Source organism: Canis lupus, chromosome 26, assembly GCF_011100685.1.
Source record: "Canis lupus familiaris isolate Mischka breed German Shepherd chromosome 26, alternate assembly UU_Cfam_GSD_1.0, whole genome shotgun sequence".
In the NCBI taxonomy this organism is placed as follows: Eukaryota; Metazoa; Chordata; class Mammalia; order Carnivora; family Canidae; genus Canis; species Canis lupus.
The window spans coordinates 6,778,582-6,798,491 of NC_049247.1; the positions used below are offsets into that span (position 1 = coordinate 6,778,582).

General features: G+C 50.4%; 1 protein-coding gene across 5 annotated transcripts in view; it reads left to right on the plus strand.

Annotated features, from left to right (window-relative positions):
* The window catches only part of ABCB9 (ATP binding cassette subfamily B member 9), a 38,084-nt gene extending 19,256 nt beyond the window's left edge, over positions 1 to 18,828 (plus strand). For 3 of the 5 annotated variants that reach the window (XM_038574879.1, XM_038574880.1, XM_038574878.1), the window contains exons 3-12: positions 203 to 317; positions 897 to 1,027; positions 1,950 to 2,155; positions 4,549 to 4,746; positions 6,036 to 6,164; positions 8,636 to 8,824; positions 9,310 to 9,483; positions 12,568 to 12,727; positions 15,051 to 15,187; positions 17,564 to 18,828. In XM_038574879.1, the coding sequence (XP_038430807.1) occupies positions 203 to 317; positions 897 to 1,027; positions 1,950 to 2,155; positions 4,549 to 4,746; positions 6,036 to 6,164; positions 8,636 to 8,824; positions 9,310 to 9,483; positions 12,568 to 12,727; positions 15,051 to 15,187; positions 17,564 to 17,824 (1,700 nt within the window). In that variant the 3' untranslated portion in view covers positions 17,825 to 18,828. Of the gene's footprint in view, positions 1 to 202; positions 318 to 896; positions 1,028 to 1,949; positions 2,156 to 4,548; positions 4,747 to 6,035; positions 6,165 to 8,635; positions 8,825 to 9,309; positions 9,484 to 12,567; positions 12,728 to 15,050; positions 15,188 to 15,516; positions 15,637 to 17,563 lie in introns of those variants that run through there. The other 2 variants (XM_038574882.1, XM_038574881.1) reach the window with 2 other exon arrangements.
* Positions 18,829 to 19,910: the final 1,082 nt, after the last annotated feature.

Consider the following 19,910-nt stretch of genomic DNA (forward strand, 5'->3'; position numbering starts at 1 on the left):
TCTCTGAAAAGAGGGGGGCATTAAGCAGTATGGGGCCCCACCCTGCCTCCTGCCATGGTGAGAAGCAAGAGTTTGCCAGGAGAGAAAACCCCTTCGGTGGAGTAAGCAGAGCAGGTGGTGTGCAGGCTTCCAGAGGCTTGTGAGGAAGGGTATGGGCCCCCCTGCTGCAGATGCCCCCTGAGCCCACCGTGTCCCCTGGCAGGAGAGACCTTCCTTCCCTACTACACCGGCCGGGCCATTGATGGCATCGTCATCCAGAAGAGCATGGAGCAGTTCAGCACGGCGGTCATTGTCATGTGTCTGCTGGCTATCGGCAGGTAGCCTGCTCACACCCCACGCCCTGCCCCTCCAGGCCCGCAGCAGGGGAGGGAGGTCAGAGGCCAGCTCCTAAGGGAAAATAGGTCAGGGTTGCCCAAGAAATGCCCCAGGTAAGCCTGTCACTCAGCTGGTCATCGTGGTAACCAGCAACCAAACTGGCTTAGAACCCGTATCCACTTGATTAGAACAATCCCCTCAAGCCATACCCTCTTGCCCCTAAAATTGGCTTTGGTCCTCGAGGGTACCCCGTTCACCCTGCCTGGCTACTCTCCAAGTAGAAAACAAGGGACAGACTTGTCTGTGCTGTTCTGGAAGGAAGAGGGGTCCGGCTGGCAAAATCAGACCCCTAGTCCCCAGTAAACACAGTCCTCTTTGCCCTCATCTTGGGGACTTACTAGGGAACAAGGGAGACTGTGTGGTGGTGCCAGCTCTAGAAAGGGGCTCAAGGTCAGGTCCCTCCCTGTCTCTGCCCTGCAAGTGGCCCACGCCTGCCAGCAGCGGGAGGGGGCAGCCGGGTTATGACTGTTGGTTGTCGCAAGGACGTCGTGCTATATATAACATCTCTTATCTGCAATTAGCTCATTTGCCGCAGGTATTCGGGGTGGCATTTTTACCCTCATATTTGCCAGACTGAACATTCGCCTTCGAAACCGTCTCTTCCGCTCACTGGTGTCCCAGGAGATGAGCTTCTTTGATGAGAATCGCACAGGTTGGTCCTCCTGCGGTCTGGGGTAACTTCCAAGGGGGCCAAGCCAGGGTGGGCTTTTCTCACATTGAGGGATTAGATGGCTGGCTTTTCCTGCTCTCCTGTTCAGGATAGAAGCAGCCCAGGAGGCCCTGCCTGAGGCCGGGAAGCTGGCCTGCTGGCTGAGGTTTGGGTATGGGCTGTAGCCACTGCAGGAGGACCATGGCCAGGCCACCCGAGATCTATGCAGGAGCCAAGGCCTTGCTTTCTGCTGTTCTCTGGAAACCACAGGGCCAGGACTAGCCAAGCCTGTGGCCCGAGAGGCTCAGCTCTGGCGAAGGGTGAGGGGCAGGGTACAGGGCAGAACAGGGAGAGCAGTACAGTGTCCGGCCAAGATCCCAGATTCTGAGACCAGCTGGCCCACGTCTCAGCCCTAATTCCACCATTCCCTGACCTAACCTCTCTGAGCCTCTGTTTTCTCATCTCTAAAATGGGAACAGCTGTAGGAGCTAGTAGGGGGAGTTGGGAAGCTCTTAGCCCAGCGAGAGCTGAAAGTTTCTCCACCCCCAACCCAGATGATTGTTTCTCTCCATGGGTAAGAGAGGATTTATTCCCTATGCCAGTGACAGGGAGGAGATATGGGTTTGGTTCTGGCTCCATCAGGGACAGACCGTGGGGTGCTACCTGAAGCTTCCCTTTCTGAACCTCTGCTGCCTCTCCTGGACTGTGGAATGTGGTGTCACGAGATGCTAGTAAGGAGGGCTGGGCTCAGAGCAGCCCTGGAGGGATGTCTTCTTCCCTCCCCTCCACTCCCCACCTGGAAGGCCAGGAAGACCCACACCCCCTGGTGCCTATCTTGGAAGCACCTTGGTGCCCCCCCCCCCCCCCCCCCGCCACCAAGCATGGCCCCGTTGTCACACTGGGAACTGAGCTGCCTGTGTTCCAGGGGACCTCATCTCCCGCCTCACCTCGGACACCACCATGGTCAGCGACTTGGTTTCCCAGAACATCAACATCTTCCTACGGAACACGGTCAAGGTCACAGGCGTGGTGGTCTTCATGTTCAGCCTCTCGTGGCAGCTCTCCTTGGTCACGTTCATGGGCTTCCCCATCATCATGATGGTGTCTGACATCTACGGCAAGTACTACAAGGTAGGCCCCACCTTGTCCCTGCTGGGGTCTGCGTGCAAGGCCTCTGAGGGAGGGAAGAGCCTCAGGAGGGTCTGGGGGCGCCACCCAGAGGTGGGGGAGCAGTAAAGGACTCATCCTGTGGCTGTGTCCATGTTCATTCACCCATGGCTTCAGTCATTCTGGGGATCGTCATTAAGCTCCTCCTATTCCCAAGTACCAGGATCCATCAGGGACACAGAGAAGCTTCTGCCCTCAAGGGGCTTATCCTCTAGTGGAAAAGGCAGACAATAAATAACAGTAATAATAACAACAGTATGTAATATGATGAGATGGTGAGTGCTAACGAGAAAAAAGGAGTGAGAGAGAGAGAGAGATGGGGAGCATGGCAGGTGGCTGCCACTTTAAATCGGTCTTTCTGAGAAGGTGACGTGTGAGGAAAGAGAGACATCTCCGGGAAGCACCTTCCCAGCGGAGGGCAGAGCCAGTGCCAAGGCCCTGAGGTGGAAAGGCGCCAGGTATATCTGAAGAGCTGCAGGGAGGCCAGTGGTGCTAGAGTGTGAGTGAGGGGACAGGGCAGGAAATGAGGGCAGGAAGGAAAGGAGAGTCAGGTTGAGGCCTTTGCAAGAACTCTGGTTTACACTGAGTGCCAAGTGTGCTCTCTTTCTGTGGAGTGTATGTTTATGTGGGGGCGGCTCAGGCCCCATGAGCCAGGCCCTCACCCACGATGCAGCTCTGGGAAGGCTGCAGGCCTCACTGGCTGTTCCCTGGCACTGCCTCTGTCAGGAGGGTTGGCCGGATGAGCTAGACCCCTGCTCACCCTCCTCCTGCTCCCCACCTTGGTGGGTGTTCCTGAGCTGTCAGGGCCCGAGGCTGTGTTTAGACAGGTGCGGGAGGCTTCTTCCCCAGGGACCAGACCTGAGGGGACAGGGGTCCTCCTGAGCAGAGTGACCAGCTCAGTTAGAACCTTTGGTGCCCGTGGCCTGAGGCCAGCCCCAAAATGCATCCATTCCCCACAACCACTGTGGCTCCTTCTGGCAGAGCCTAGCGCCCAGGAGGGTCCTCTCCCCCATGATTCTGGGTCATGGGCCTCTGTTTCTTCCCTGAGTAGAAAGAGCAAATATATGGGTTAGAGCCATTTCCTTCAATCTACTCCCCACTCTGCCCTTCCTGCTTTCTGGCCAGCCTCTGGGACAGGGCAGGAAACCCTGGAGCTTCCCCCTATCAGCCCCTTACCCCTCAGGTCCCACCTTCAAGGTCAATTGGGCGAGGCCTCTAGGAAGCTCTCTTTAGCTCTCTTGCTGGTACCTGACTGTGTTGAATACAGCCACCAAGTCATCACCACAAGCCACACACACATTGCCCATGGCCAGACATGACTCAGGATATGGCATGGCTCCACCCAAGATGCCAGAACACACCACATGCTTCCGATGGCCTCAGCAAGACTCAAAGGGTCATGGGACAGGCCCAGGCATGATCCTGGCCTGGCCTCTCTGGTAGCTTTCCTCAATGGTTTGAGAATCTGAGCATGTTAACTCTCACAAGGCCTGAACAGCTCTGACCAGGGGCTGCTTCTAGAACTCTGGTGGATAGCAGCCTGGTGCTCCAACACTTGGGACTATTTCTTGGCCATCTATACCTGGTCATACACACATAGTGTGCAGCCAGATTTCACAGCCCCCCACCACCATCTAGAATTTGGCTAGGAGTTCTGGAATTTATGTGCCAATCCTCAGACCCTACCATAATTTATAGTATATTGATAATGTAAATGGCACACCCTAAATAGTTGGTGTTTCTTGTATAGTGTACAACCTAAACAACCACCCAGGGCATTCCTGTCTTATTCTAGCATAGAATCAAGTGTTAAGGTTCCTTTTCTGAGAGGATTACCAAAAACTGTCTGGTTATGAATAACCTTTAAGTACTAGAAAAGACTTAGTGATCAGCACCCCCATCCCTCAGGAGCTGGAACCTTAGGAGCTCACCCCAAGAACCCAGCTAGAGTCTATTTTCTGAATCTGTCAGATAGGGCTAGAAGGCGATGGGGAAGAATGGGGAGCTTGGTCTCATCCTTTTGTCCTTGGAACTCTGTGCAGAGAGCTGGTACTAATTGAAGGTAGAAAAACCTGGAGAGGCCGAAGGGCTGTTAGATGGTGAGACTGGGGGGATCCCAGGGTGGCTCAGTGGTTTAACGCCTCCCTTTGGCCCAGGGTGTGATCCTGGAGTCTCAGGATCGAGTCCCACATCAGACTCCCTGCATGGAGCCTACTTCTCCCTCCTCCTGTGTCTCTGCCTCTCTCTCTCTCTGTGTGTGTGTGTGTGTGTCTCTCACGAATAAATAAATAAATAAATAAAACATGATGAGACTGCCTGTTTTGGGGTCTCCTTCTTGTCCCCACTTCTGTCCACAGAGGCTCTCCAAAGAGGTCCAAAATGCCCTGGCAAGGGCCAGCAGCACAGCCGAGGAGACCATCAGTGCCATGAAGACAGTGCGGAGCTTTGCCAATGAGGAAGAGGAGGCAGAGGTGTACTCTCGGAAGCTGCAGCAGGTGTACAAGCTGAACAGGAAGGAGGCTGCAGCCTACACGTACTACGTCTGGGGCAGCGGGGTATGTGCCCCTGGCCTGGGCAAGTCTGACTGTTGGGGGGCGGGACACATAGATGGGGGATCCCTTGAACAGGGCGTGAGCCTGGGTCCCCGTATGTTGGTGTCAGGCTGGCTGCACTTGACTTCACTCTGCCTGTCCACAGGTAAATCTTTCTGGAAAAGAATGCACCCTCTCAGTGAATGTCCTCATGGGGCACCTCCTCTTCCCTCTCACCTGGGTGTGGGGTGGCAGGGGAAACATCTCAAGTGGGGAAACATCCTTGGCCCAGAAGGGAGTCACCTCGAAGCCAGCAGGACCCAACCTAGGCTGCACTGTCTGGCAGGTCCGACGTCACAACCACACATACCCCATTAGAGTGTCTGGGTCACTCACTCCCTGGGGATGAGTCATAGCACCTCCCTGGAGAACGGGGAGCACTTGGAGCCTGTTGCAGTCTGTTGGCCACATCTGGGAAGTAGGCATTTTGGGGGGTAGCTGGGGTAGGTATGAGAAGGGTTTAGAGTTCCGGGGGAAAAAGGAGTGATCATCAACCAGGGGACAGGGCAGGCCACCCCTCAAAAGTACTCAGCCAGGAGAAGGGTCCTGAAATCCAGCTCTGCTAGCCAAGCCTCTCAGCAATCTGACCCCTGCATGGGTGCCTTTTGTCCCTTGCACAAAGGTACTGTGGTCTAACTATCCATCAATCTCGGTCTCACCCAACCAGGGGCTCAGAGTGGGGAGAGGCAAATATGGAGCCCAAATGGGTTGCCATGGGTACTCAGATTCCACTCCTCTCCCACCTCCCAGGTGCTAGAGGCAGTGGGAGGCAGGGCTTCCCTGGACATAGCCCCTCCTTCACGGGACCTAGTGGGGATAGGAAACAGACCCCATCATCCTGCTTTGCCTGGCTTGCAGTGTGACCTCAGCCAGTGGACAAACTCCCTGAGCCATGCTCTTTCCAGTGAGGAGGAAAACTAATAGCTCCTGCCTGGCCTGGCTGAGGCACTTGGGTGTGTGTGTGTGTGTGTGCCAGGGCCTTACAAAGAAAGCCTTGTTCTCTGCCAGGTCCCTGGCTGCCTCCAGCTGGGGGCCTCTGTGGGGACCAAGTCCAGGGCCGGGAAGCGGGCAGGCATGAATGACAGCATCTGGGAGGACATCCCTGCCTGGCTGGAGTCTGTCTGTGGCTGGGAGAGCACAGTCCACCCGCTCTCACCTGCCCCTGCAGCCTAGGGGGCAGGGCATGGGGGCAGGGCCAGGTCTGAGCCAAGGCCTCCCCCGTGACCCAGGTCCCCCCTTCCCTCTGCCCCCAGCTCACGCTGCTGGTAGTCCAGGTCAGTATCCTCTACTACGGGGGCCACCTCGTCATCTCGGGGCAGATGACCAGCGGCAACCTCATCTCCTTCATTATCTACGAATTTGTCCTGGGAGACTGTATGGAGGTGAGGGGCTGGCTGGGGGAGGGGGTCCTGGGGAACTGGAGGGTTGGGAAAGCGGGTCTAAGAGGTAGGAGATGCACCAGGGTCTGATGGATGGGGTATTTCTAAGTAGGTGAGGAGAGAACATCATACCAACAATAACAGTAATATTATTGAGTAGCTGCTATAGCTCTGTTTACTGAGCAAACTGGCAGGGACAAGGACGTTTTCAGGAAATGCTTCTAAGAAGACCGTGAGGGGTCTCAGTACTGTCCTGCCTCCCATTTCTCAGAAAAAGCAACTGAGGCTCAGAGAGTTTAAGGGACTGGCCCATCATGTTTGGGGGGGAACCGGGCTCAAAGCCAGATGGGTCTGACTTTAACACACTTTAAAGAAGAAACAGGGCTTGTTTTAGATTGCCTCAATTTGGATTTCCCCAGGAGCAGACCCTGAGACAGGGAGCTGGGGTGTCCACATGCCCAAGCCTCCCCTAGTTGCTGTTTGAGGATGCTTGGAGTGGGGGCGTTAAGTCCCTGGCACCGAATTTGGGCCTCTGTCCTCCAGTGATAAAGCTGAGGACGTGCATGAGAAGAGGGTGTTAGCATCGGCTGTGGATGGCACTTCGCATTGGCTAGAGTCACACCTGCCTGTCATCTGATGTAGCAGTTCTGCCTCTAGGAACCCTGGGCTGCAGACATGCCCACACTGGTGGGCAGAGGTGTGTGGACACCCAGCGAAGCATTGTTTCTGCTATTGAAAAGTCAAAGCATCCTCCGCTGCCCACCGGTCAGGGATTGGGCCGATATGGCACATCCATGTTCCAGAAGCAGTACGTTTGTGCTATAGAAACGAGGCAACAGCTATAGATAGGAGGTAGATCTGTACATACTGGTGTGCAGGGGACCCTGAGACGTGCCGTGAAGCAGTAGAAAGAGTCTGAGGCCAGGGTCATGGTTTTTATTTTTATTTAAAAAAAATTTTTTTTTTAAGATTCTACTTATTCATGAAAGACACAGAGAGAGGCAGAGACCATAGGCAGAGGGAGAAGCAGGCTCCATGCAGGGAGCCCGATGTGGGACTCAATCCCAGACCCCAGGATCACGCCCTGAGCCAAAGGCAGACACTCAACTGCTGAATCACCCAGGAGTCCCAATCTCACAATTATTTATCAAATATGTGCATGTGTTTGTAAACGCACAGAGGAAGGACTGGGAAACTATAGTATGTGGATACCTAGGGCCTCCTCGTGGAGGAGGCAGGAGGGGCACCGTCTCCGTGGCGCTCATATCTTAACACCAGTGATAATATCTTGATATTAGTGATGCAGGTCCTAGCTGTGCTGGATTCCCCAGTCAGGCCCCTTGATCACAGTACTGATCAAGGGCCTGAACTCAGGAGCTGGCCATACCTGGGTTCAAGTCCTGGCTTTGCCACTTCCCAGCTGTGTGACCTGGGGGGAGTGACTTGAATTCTCTATGCCTCAGTTTCCTCATCAGCAAAAGACAAGATAATGCTAGGACCTACACATACACAAAGGGCTCATTAAATGAGCTGCTGGTATCACTCATGTTTTATGTCGTGTACGTTCTTACCCAAGGAGTATGGATTGCATGAATTAAGAGCAGGTTTTTTTTTTTTTTTTTTTTTTTTTAAGAGCAGTTTTTAAAACCAAAATTTAGGGGATCCCTGGGTGGCTCAATGGTTTTGCGCCTGCCTTTGGCCCAGGGCGCAATCCTGGAGTCCCAGGATCGAGTCCCGCGTCGGGCTCCCGGCATGGAGCCTGCTTCTCCCTCTCCTCTGCCTGTGTCTCTGCCTCTCTCTCTCTCTCTCTATGTCTATCATAAATAAATAAAAATAAATTTAAAAATAAATAAATAAAACCGAAATTTAAAAATTGCTGTGGCAGCCAAGAGAGTAATTCTGTTCGGATGTCCTGTTCTGCCATATTCTGGCTGGTTCATGTAACTTCCCTACCCTTCCGTTTCCTCTTCTGGGAGGTGATAACATCCACCCTGCAGGATGGGGTGAGGTTTAGCTGTAATGGCCACAAGGCACTGGCTCCTAATGTGTTCTAACAGCTCAGTATTATTTATTTCTGCTCTCATTTTTTTTAATTTAAAGATTTTACTTATTTATTTGAGAAGGAGAGAAAGCACCAGCAGGGGGTGGGCAGAGGCAGAGGCAGAAGCAGACTCCCTACTGAACAGAGATTCCTGACGTGGGGCTCGATCCCAGGACCCTGAGACCATGACCTGTGCCAAAGGCAGACGCTTAACCAACTGAGCCACCCAGGCACCTCTTGCTGCTTTTGTTTTGTCAGTGTTGTCATTATCTGCTGCACTGGTGGGGTACCCTGGCAGTGTCCTCTGGCCACCCCCCAGAGCAGCTGTTGTGTCCCTGCTCTCTCTGGCCTGCCTTCATCTCTCTGGCCCCATGGGGGGGTGTCCCAACATTGGGGTATCAGTGAGACAGGAATGCGTTTCCTCCCCCCGCAGTCCGTGGGCTCCGTCTATAGCGGCCTGATGCAGGGAGTGGGGGCCGCCGAAAAGGTGTTCGAGTTCATTGACCGGCAGCCAACCATGGTGCATGATGGGAACTTGGCCCCTGAGCGCCTGGAGGGCCGGGTGGACTTTGAGAACGTGACCTTCACCTACCGCACTCGGCCCCACACCCAAGTCCTGCAGGTGAGAGAGGGGTGCCTGAGGCCTGCCCTATCCTCCCTTCCCTCATCCCATCTTGCGTGCAGCTCCTACACACCAGGCCTTGCAGTGTAGCCAGGATTACGTAAGGTGGAGTCCTTGTCCTCGTGGAGTTTGGGCTGTAGTCAGGGAAGGCAGACCATTAACAGAGTATTCCAGATAAAGTGCTAGGAAGGCAGTAAATCAGGGTGGTGTGATAGAGGTAGTTTACAGGGATGGTGTTAACAGTCAGGGAGGGCTTCTCAGAGGAGCGGACATTTGAGCTGGGTCCTGAGCAAGGGGAAGAGGCACCCAGGCAGTGGAAATGAGCATCAAGCTGCTGCCAAATCCTAGAAAGGAGAGCATTTTGAGGGCTGGCAGTGCCCAACCATGGCAAAGAGCACGGGGGAGCTGGGAATGGTGCCCACCTGTGTCCGAGGCCAAAGCATCTGAGCCAGTGGCCCCACACGGTATCCACGTGTTCCTTGCAGAATGTCTCCTTCAGCCTGTCCCCAGGAAAGGTGACCGCGCTCGTGGGGCCCTCAGGCAGTGGGAAGAGTTCCTGCGTCAACATCCTGGAGAACTTCTACCCCCTGGAGGGGGGCTGCGTGCTGCTGGATGGGAAGCCCATCAGTGCCTATGACCACAAGTACCTGCACCGAGTGGTACGGAAATGGACCTGTGTTATCCCGTGCACTTTCTTTGTCTGACCTTCACCCCTGTGAGCTGTAACACAAGTACCGAGAAGTGATATAGGTAGATGTATGGCTCAGAGGGTTTCACCAGTGCACCAGCTCCCAGGTCAAGACACAGAACGTTCCAGCACTCCTCCACCCCATGTGTCCCTTCTCTTCCCTCCAGGAGCCACATCTCCCTGACTTTTATGATCTTCTCCTTTTCTTTGGTTTTACCATCGCCTTATGTCTCCCCAAACAGCAGAGCTGTGTTTTGCCTACTTTTGAACTTCACCTGGCTGGAATCGTAGAGCATGCATGCATTCATCTGTGTCTTGCTTCTTCCACTCAGCCTTATTTGTGAGACATCCAGCTTGAGGCTCTGGTTGTAGTTCATTCATTTTCGTTGCTGGATGATAATCTCCTGTGTAAACATGTCACAATCTATGTGTGCATTCTGCTCCTCATGGATGCTTGGATTGTTTCCTGTTTTTACTGTTACCAATAATACTGACATAGACAATTTTGTCCATGTTTTCTGGTGTACACAGGTATGTATGTTCTCCCAGAGTGGATACATAGTATCCACTTTACATTTAGTAGCTATTGTCACTAGAGTGGTCACACAACTTTACATTCCCACTAGCAGTGGATGTGAGTTCCAGTTGCTCCACATTTAAGTCATTTCTAATACTTAAAGGAGGCTATTCATGACCATATGGTTTTTGGTAATTATTTTAGAAAGGGATCCTCAACACCTGATCCTGTGCTAGCTCTAAAAACAAGGATGCCCTGGATGGTTGTTCAGGTTGTACACAATACAAGAAAAACCAACTATCAGGAAGGCACCATTTTCATCATCAACATACATTAAATTATAGGAGAGCCTAAGGAGAGATTCCAGAACTCCTAGCCATTTTCTAGATGGTGGCAGAGGCCACACATTGTGATATCTGCCCACCCATCTGCACATAACCAGGTGTAGATGGCTGAGCAGTGGTCCCAGGTGTATGATGACAAGGCTTCTGCCCACCAGAGTTCTGGAAGTGGCCCTTAGGCAGAGCCATTCAGGCTTTGCAATAGCTAATATGCTCAGACTTGTAATATTCTCAGACAGTTAATATTGACAGTGCTGTTTTTGCCAGCTGCTGAGTATACATGTAGAAGTAGTTCACAGCAGTCTTTTGCATTTTCCTAACGACTAAATATATCAAATACTTTTCCATGTGGTTTACTACTTGGATTTCCTCTTTTGTGAATGCCTTCTTTTTAGTTCAAATTAAAAATTGTAATCTTCATAAGCCCCAAACAGTAAAATGCAACAATCTAACCACATTCCCATACATTCAGAGAATTTTGGAATTAAGATGTGAGAGTCCCCCTCCACTTCACCTTTTAAATTCCACTCCGTGTAGGTAACTATTGTTAGCAGTTTATTTTTTTTAATTTATTTTTTATTGGTGTTCAATTTACTGACATACAGAATAACCCTCAGTGCCCGTCACCCATTCACTCCCACCCCCCGCCCTCCTCCCCTTCTACCACCCCTAGTTCGTTTCCCAGAGTTGGCAGTCTTTACGTTCTGTCTCCCTTACAGATATTTCCCACACATTTCTTCTCCCTTCCCTTATATTCCCTTTCACTATTATTTATATTCCCCAAATGAATGAGAACATATAATGTTTGTCCTTCTCCGATTGACTTACTTCACTCAGCATAGTACCCTCCAGTTCCATCCACGTTGAAGCAAATGGTGGGTATTTGTCATTTCTAATGGCTGAGTAATATTCCATTGTACACATAAACCACATCTTCTTTATCCATTCATCTTTCGATGGACACCGAGGCTCCTTCCACAGTTTGGCTATCGTGGCCATTGCTGCTATAAACATCGGGGTGCAGGTGTCCCGGCGTTTCACTGCATCTGTATCTTTGGGGTAAATCCCCAACAGTGCAATTGCTGGGTCGTAGGGTTGTTAGCAGTTTAGTAAATATCCTTTCCAACCTGTTTTCTCTCTTGATATAAATGCATTAATATGTAAAGACACATATATACTTTTTTTTTTTTTGCTTTTTTTTGTTTTTTGAGAGAAAGAGCAAGAGGCAGAGGGTGAGGGAGGGGAGAGAGATCCTAAGCAGGCTCCACAGCCAGCACAGAGCCCAACATGAGGCTTGATCTCACCACCCTGAGATCATGACCTGAACCAAAATCAAGAGTTGGAGGCTTACCCAGCTGAGCCACCCAAGCCCCCCTACATATATTTGTTTGTTTTTTAGCAAAAGCAGAGTCATGCTGTGTGTATGTATTTGATTTTATGGGTACACTGTGATTATTAGCTAATCCCCAATTTATAAAATTGATTTTTTTTCTATGTGTAATGTTGCAGTGTTACCCTCTATACTCTCATTTTTGTAGGCTATGTTTCAGATACTGAAATCATGGGACAAGCTTCTTTCAATTATTCTCTCTGAAGGGAGGGGGCATCTGGGAGGACTTCATGGCCTGGGGGCCTGCTGTGGCTTCTTGTCTTCTGGCATGGACAGACTTACTCACATTCTACATTCTCTTTCTCTCTTTCTCTCTTTTGGTTTTAAAGATTTTATTTATTTGAGAGAGAGAGTACAAGCAGGGGAGAGAGGGAGAAGCAGGCTCTTCACTGAGCAGGGAGCCCAATGTGGGGCTCAGTCCCAAGACCCTGGGATCATGACCTGAGCTGAGGCAGATGGTACACTGACTAAGCCAGACAGGCGCCCCTCTTCCCTCCCAACTCCCCCAGGACATGGGCAGACAGCGAGCTCTGTTGGAGGTCAAGGAACTTGGCTTAGCCCAGAGCAGCCAACTTATTCTAGGGTCCCAGATTTTTGGTCAGAGGAAGCTGAAGCTTGTGCAGAAAGTAGACTCTATTGTTTTGGAAGAAGAGAGGCAGCTGATGCTTAGCAGCTGGGTGCAGGCCCTGATCAGATTTCCAACCCAAGACCCCTGGCATCAAAAAGGCCTGGGGCTGGCGAGGTTCCTGGTGACAGCTGGATGGATATGTTCCTGGCCTTTCATGCCCCATCCTTTCTCCTGCACAGATCTCCCTGGTGAGCCAGGAGCCAGTGCTATTTGCCCGCTCCATCACAGACAACATCTCCTACGGTCTGCCCACCGTGCCCTTTGAGATGGTGGTGGAAGCTGCACAGAAGGCAAATGCCCATGGCTTCATCATGGAGCTTCAGGATGGCTACAATACAGGTATGCAGCCCAGGAGCATCACCTTCACTGTGCCTAAAGGTCAACCCTCAGGGATGCAATCCTGTGAGTTAAGCATTGCTTTCTGTCAGCTGCTCTTTATTATTTCAGGTGAAATTCACTTAACCATCTTAAAGTGAACATTTCAAAAAAAATAAATAAATAAATAAAGTGAACATTTCAGTGAGATTTGGTACATTTACAGTACCATGTAACCAATCACCTCTATTTAGTTTTAAAACATTTTTTTTTTTTTTTTTGAGAGAGAGAGAGAGCATGAGAGCGTGGGCAGGGAAGGGGTAGAGGGTGAGGGAGAAAGAGAATCTTAAGCAGGTTCCACCCAGCAAGCCTAGCACAGAGCCCAACATGGGACTAGGTCTCAAGACCCTGAGATCCTGACTGGAGCCAAAATCGAGAGTCAGTTGCTTAATCTACTTAGCCACCCAGGCACCCCAGGATATTATTTTTATTTTTTTAAATTATATATATATAGCCTAATTTTACATTAGTAAATCAATATTTTAATATATTAATTATTAATTATATATTAATTATATATTTAATATATTAAATTTAGCAATATGTTAATTTATGTATTTTGTTCTATTTAATATACTTAAAATTTTAATTCTTGTAAAGGAGCTATTCACATGACTCAAAACTAAAAATATATGTGAAATGCTATACAGTGAAAAGTTTTATCCCATCCCTTTCTCTACCCCTGTTTCCTCCTGGCTCACCAAATTTTTTTTTTAAAGATTTTATTTGTTTATTCATAGACACACACAGAGACAGAGACACAGGGAGAGGGAGAAGCAGGCTCCATGCAGGGAGCCCGATGTGGGACTTGATCCCAGGTCTCCAGGATCACACCCCAGGCTGCAGGCGGCGCCAAACCGCTGTGCCACCAGGGCTGCCCCCCACCAAAATTTCTTATGTTAGCTTCTTACATGCCCTTTGGGAGTTTCTTTATGCAAATAGGAATGTATATTTTTATTTCCTCCTGACCTTTTACAGAAAAAAAACAGCTCCTTATATTCTGTACCCGACTTTCTTTCTTTCTTTCTTTCTTTCTTTCTTTCTTTCTTTCTTTCTTTTTCTTTCTTTCTTTCTTTCTTCCTTCCTTCCTTCCTTTCTTTCTTTCTTTCTTTCTTTCTTTCTTTCTTTCTTTCTTTCTTTTTTCTTTCTTTCTTTCTTTCTTTCTTTCTTTCTTTTTCTTTCTTTTTTCTTTTCTTTTCTTTTTTCTTTCTTTTCTTTTCTTTTCTTTTCTTTTCTTTTTTCTTTTCTTTCTTCTTTCAACTTAACACAGTGTCTTAATCATTGGTCCATATTGTCACTTAGAGACCTGCTCTGTTTTTAAACAGTTGCATAGTGGGGAACCTGGTACTAAATGATTTGTAGATGACCTGCTTTTGGGTCAGGGTTTTGTATGTAACAGAGCAGCTCCCTTGCTGTGATCTATTGAAAATTAGCCCTTGACATAAGGTTTTGTAAAAAAAAAAAAAAAAAAAGTTTTCATTGAAAAAAAAAAAGAAAAAGAAATAAGTAGTTGCATAGTATTTCAGGGCTTATGCTAATTTACTTAAATAATTCAGTTTCCTGGGCAGCCCGGGTGGTCCTCGGCGGTTTGGCTCAGCCTTGGGCCCAGGGCCTGATCCTGGAGTCCAAGGATCAAGTCCCACGTTGGGCTCCCTGAATGGAGCCTGCTTTTCCCTCTGCCTGTGTCTCTGCCTCTCTCTCTCTCTCTCTTCTCTCTCTCTCTCTGTGTCTCTCGTGAATAAACAAATAAAATCTTTAAAAAAAAAATTCAGTTTCCTGCTGATGGACATTTGAGTAGATTTTTTTGTTTTTATTTGCAATAGTAGTGCTGTGAGTGGTGGACAACATGTGCCTTTTGGTACTGTGCATGGAAAGTCAGCCTGTAGGAAAGAGTCATAGAGGTGGGTTTGCTGGTGCAAGGGTTGTACACTTGTACTTGTGATCCATACATTTACACAGTTACCCCAAAGGTGCTTGCCCCAGGAAGATGGGGCACACCTGAACAGTGCAATATCAGACATTGAGATTTTTGCCAAACTAATAAGTAAAAAGTGGTATCTTAGTACCAATTGAATGTAGTCATAATTTGCATGAACAGGGAGGGAAAGCATCCTTTGGGGAGTTTTGGGACTGTTGGTGGTCCCAGCCGGTGGCACAGGCTCCTTTTCCTGGAGATCACAGCTCCCGTGGCAGCAGGGAAAGGAAGAGGAAGAGGTCTTCTCTCTCTTCCCTAGAGCTGCCCCAGCCTTACCCCCTGCTCACTCACCTATGTCCCTTTGTCATGCAGAGACTGGGGAGAAGGGTGCCCAGCTATCAGGTGGCCAGAAACAGCGTGTGGCCATGGCTCGGGCTCTGGTGCGGAACCCACCTGTCCTCATCTTGGACGAAGCCACCAGCGCCCTGGACGCAGAGAGCGAGTACCTGGTGAGTTGCGGGGTGGTGGGGTGACACCAAAGAATGGAACAGGAGCCAGGAAAGGCTTAGAGATGCCATAAGAGCTCTCTCAGGGTGTCAGCCTTCCAGACTGGGGTGTTGAGGGCCAAAGGCGAGGAGCCAGGGTAGGGGACCCCAGGGCCAGACCTGCCCACTGGCTCATATAGAGCTGACACTACATGATAGCAGTTTGGATTTGAGGCCCTGCCCTCAGCTCATCATGAAAGACAGTGTCTCCCACTCTCTGAGCCCCCTTTTCATTGCTAAAGAGTGTCCAACGGTGTATTTGTCACTGAGTAGCTACCTTGGCCCCTCCATAGGTCAAGCCATTGATTACGCAGGTGTTCACTGAGCTCCTCCTGGCCACCAGTCGCTGTCCCAGGCACCGAGGTTGCAGTGGTAGGTGACCAGACACATAGGCCACCAGCCCCTATAGCACTTCCATGCCAGGGGGGAGAAACATAATAAACAAGGAGACAAGAATGAGTTCAACCTGTGGCCTATGGTACGTAAAACACAAAACTGTCATCTGAGAGAGAGAATAAGACAGGTCACTCCTCTCATAATCAGATATGGAAGCTGGAAAAACAGATTTTATTCAGTAGCTACTGACAGTAGGAGAAAGAGCTGAGCTCCATTCTAATTGGTACAGAGGTGACAGTGATGACAGGCATTTTAAAAGAGAAGGAAGACAGAAGGAGCAGGGCTCACTGGAAAGCCCGTGAAAGGTTGGTTAGTGTGGTTATGATAAGGCAGTGGTGTCTGCTGGCTGGCAACTGTTGGCCAGAATTCTGTCCTCTGTAGAGATTGGGAGACTGAGGCCTGTCCTTCCTGATGATTATTTTTAAAAGGAATGGCCTTCAGGTGCTTGAGAAAGGGACAGAATAAGGATTTATAATTATAAGCCCTTTTTATTAAATGCTCTAAGAAAGGGAGATCAGGGGCCTACCATCAGGTGTTGGCTAGAACAGTCAATTCTCCTGGCAGCAGTGAGCATTTAGGGGAGCTGGGTCATCCCAGAGACCAGGTCCTGGTGGACTGTGGCCATCTCATGGGTAGAAGCAGAGTCTTCAGGTGCCATTTAAGCTGAGAGCCAGGAAGAGAGGAGCCAGATGAGCATCCAAAGGCAGCAGGTTCAAAGGCCCAGAACAAGTTCACAGGCAAGCCCAAAGGTCAGCATGTCAGGCTGGTGGGAGTCTGACAAAGTAAGGTGAGGACAGAGTCATAGGGAGACAGGGCCTCCTCAGGCCTTAGTTATAGAGTTTGGATTATTTTTTTTAGAGTTTTGTTTTGTTTGTTTGTTTGTTTGTTTGTTTGTTTTGAAGAAAAGTTTCAGGTTTAAAGAAAATTGAGTAAAAAGTGCAGATAGTTCACATGTCTCTCCTTTTTACCCTGCAGGCAGTTTCTCCTATTATTAACATCTTGCTGTGGTGCATTTGTTACAACTGATGAGCCAGTTTTAATGCATTGTTACTAACTAAAGCCCATAGTTTATTTATTTATTTTTAAGCCCATAGTTTACATTAGGGTCACTCTTCATGTTGTTCCCTCTTGTCTATGACAAGTGCAGAATGTCATGTGGCATCTGGATTTTATTCTTTTTTTTTTTTAAAGATTTTGTTTATTCATTTGAGAGAAAGTGAGAGAGAGAGAGAACATGAGCAGTGGTTGGAACAGAGGGAGAAGCAGACACCCTGCTGAGCAGGAAGCCCAACATGGGGCTCCATCCCAGGACCCTGAGATCATGACCTGAGCTGAAGGCAGACACTGAAGGCAGTGTTGAAGTGCTCAACCCACTGAGCCACTAAGCGCTCCTGATTGAAATGTTAAATACATGCGGGCAATGGGCTCAGGGCGGTGGGTGGATGGCAGGTTGCAGCGTTCAGGGAGCAGTAACAGTGGTAGCAGTGGAAGGATATAAAGAATGAGATGGAAAAAAAATAGAATGAGATGAACTGGGGAGATGGCACCTGCAGAATTTGTGCATGAGTTGGATTTGGACGATGAGCCAAGCATGAGGAATTGAGGGCCATGTCTCACTGGTTTGAGCTTTGGGGCTGATGGTGAGATCATTAGCCAAGGCGAAGGTTAGTAGAAGGAGCAGGAAGACCAGAGGCGACCAGTTTAGGGCTTGCCTGTCACTGGCCAAGCGCCTTCCTTGTGCCCTGCACTGAGCTCTGTCCCCCGTGAACTGAAGCCCGGGAGGCTGGTCATGTGCAAGCCCTGGCCTTTCAAATGAGGAACTGAGTCTCAGAGAGATTAAACTTCACTAGGATGTGGTTGATCTGGGAGCCGAGCCAGGCCCTGGCAGAGTTGTAGGTGGCTGGGGCGGTGCCCGCAAAAGCCGGCCCCCTCCTGTCTCCCCAGATCCAACAGGCCATCCACGGCAACCTGCAGAAGCACACGGTGCTCATCATCGCGCACCGCCTGAGCACGGTGGAGCGCGCACACCTCATCGTGGTGCTGGACAAGGGCCGCGTGGTGCAGCAGGGCACCCACCAGCAGCTGCTGGCACAGGGTGGCCTCTATGCCAAGCTGGTGCAGCGGCAGATGCTGGGGCTCGAGCCCGCCTCGGACTGCTCGGCTGGCCTCAAGGAGCCGTTGGGCAGCGGCGGTCACAAGGCCTGACCACGGGCCCTGCCTCTCACAGTGGGGCAGATGCCCTGGTGCCTGCCTGGCACATGTACCCATGGGGGCCACCCTGCTGCCCTCTGAGCCCAGGCCCATGGCACTGGAGGGCAACCTGCCGTGTCCCACATGTCACTGCTTCCTGCATCTTGCCCCCGTTCCTGCCCTGTCACCCTGTCCGCTGGGCCACCGCCAGCCCACACCCCCCCTTCCCCACTGCCATGAGCCACCTCCTCCATTCGGGGCAGCGGAGACAATGCTGGTCTCCATCTGGTCTCCCAAGACTTCTAAGAGAAGGTAGAGCTACCTTTTTAAACCAAGATCTTACCAGGTTTTTTACTGCTTGGTTTCATGGGTGCCAGTCAACTCCTAGACTTCAAAAACATTTTTTTAATTGGGAGTAATGATGGGCAAGGTCACTGAGATGTTCCAGGAACTTCTGAGCCAGGAGTGAAAGATCCTAATAGCCTGGGGGATGTCAGAGGAGAACGAGGCCTCTGTCCCTCGAGAGAAGGGGCTTCCCTGTCCCTTCTGGGGACTTTCTCTCTCACTCTTCCCACCTCCGTGAGTCAGGCCAAGGGTCGGCAGCAAGAGTGGAAAGCACCAGTCTGCCCATGGTCCCTGCCGCCCTGCCAAATCTAAGCCAGTCTCACTGTGAACCACAACTAACCTTAACTGGGGGGGAGTGAGGGGCTGGCCAGGCCTGACAAAGCCTCAGGGTGTCCCCAGCCCTGCACCCAGCTTGAGCCCCTCAATCCTGCCTCATCCCCTGCTCCCATTATACCCCCTCCAGCGGCAGCCACCTCTCCCACATCCACCCCTGCTGCTCTGCTCTTCGGAGGCTCGGAGGCCCTTCGGATGTTGGATGTTTGAGAGACACGTTCTCTTCCCTGTCTGGTGGACAGGACAGTGGCAAAGCTCAGGCTCTGGCTTTGCAGGGGTGGTGGTGGGGGAGCATTGCAAGATGTTGGAAGAATCCGGTCAATAAAGTGTACTACCTCTGATCCCTGACCTCTAACCTCTTCCTGGGCCCTCTGCCCCATCACCTAGTTAGGTTTTTCCATCAGACCTAGCCTGAAAGATTTGGGTTGTATAGCGCCTTCCCCCTGCTGCCACCCAGGGTCTGGGAGCCCCCTATCTGTGCTCTTCATGTCCCCAGGATCTCCAGCAGAGATGAATTATTCATGTCTGTCCATCTGTCTCCATGGGGCTTGTTCAGGGTAAGAGACCTGTTTCCTTAAAATCCATGGGACCTCTGTGCCTCCCAGGAAAGCCAAGATCCGGCAAATGCCACCTGTTCTTTTCCATCAGAGACTGAGTACCCCATGGAGCCAACAAGTCTTACCTAACAGCTCAATCAGAAAAGAGGTTGTAAGACTGGACACAGGAAGAGTCCTGTGGTGGTTATTCTTACTTGCTGGATTGTGAGGAAATCTGGGGTCCTAGGAGAGGGCCGGGGACAGTGGCTATTTACCAAGTGCTGGAGAAGTATCTCCAATATTGTAACTACTGGTATAGTCACACTACATATATCAGCTCAACATACCCATCTTCCTGCCAGATAACTGGCCCAAACAGTGACTAAGTCTCCTGCTTCATCTCAGGGGCTTGAGAAAACTGAATCACAGGGAGGTTAAGCTACTTACTCAAGACCACTAGCTAGTAAGTGGTAGAGCCCAGCTTCACACCCGAGAAGCAGGTGTGTGTGTCTGATCCCAACCACGGAACACCTGTAAGAGTGGAGCTCTAAGGCACAGGTCGAGGAGAGGGTATTGACTTCACAGCAAAGACCTTAGGTCAAATGTTGGAACAAGTTCTCAAACAGAAGTGCCTCCAGGAACCAGGTAGGTATCAGAGGTATGTGAAATCAGCCAGGTGTAAGAAAAATCAGACAACAGCATTCTTTGTTTCTTTTCTGCTTTTCCACTTTTGCAAAGGGGCGGAGACACCTTTCTGTTTCATTAAAAGGAAGGTACAGGGACGCCTGGGTGGCTCAGTCAATTAGTTGAGCATCTGCCTTCAGCTCAGGTCATAATCTCAGGGTCCTGGGATTGAGCCCTGCATTGGGCTCCCTGCTCAGCACACA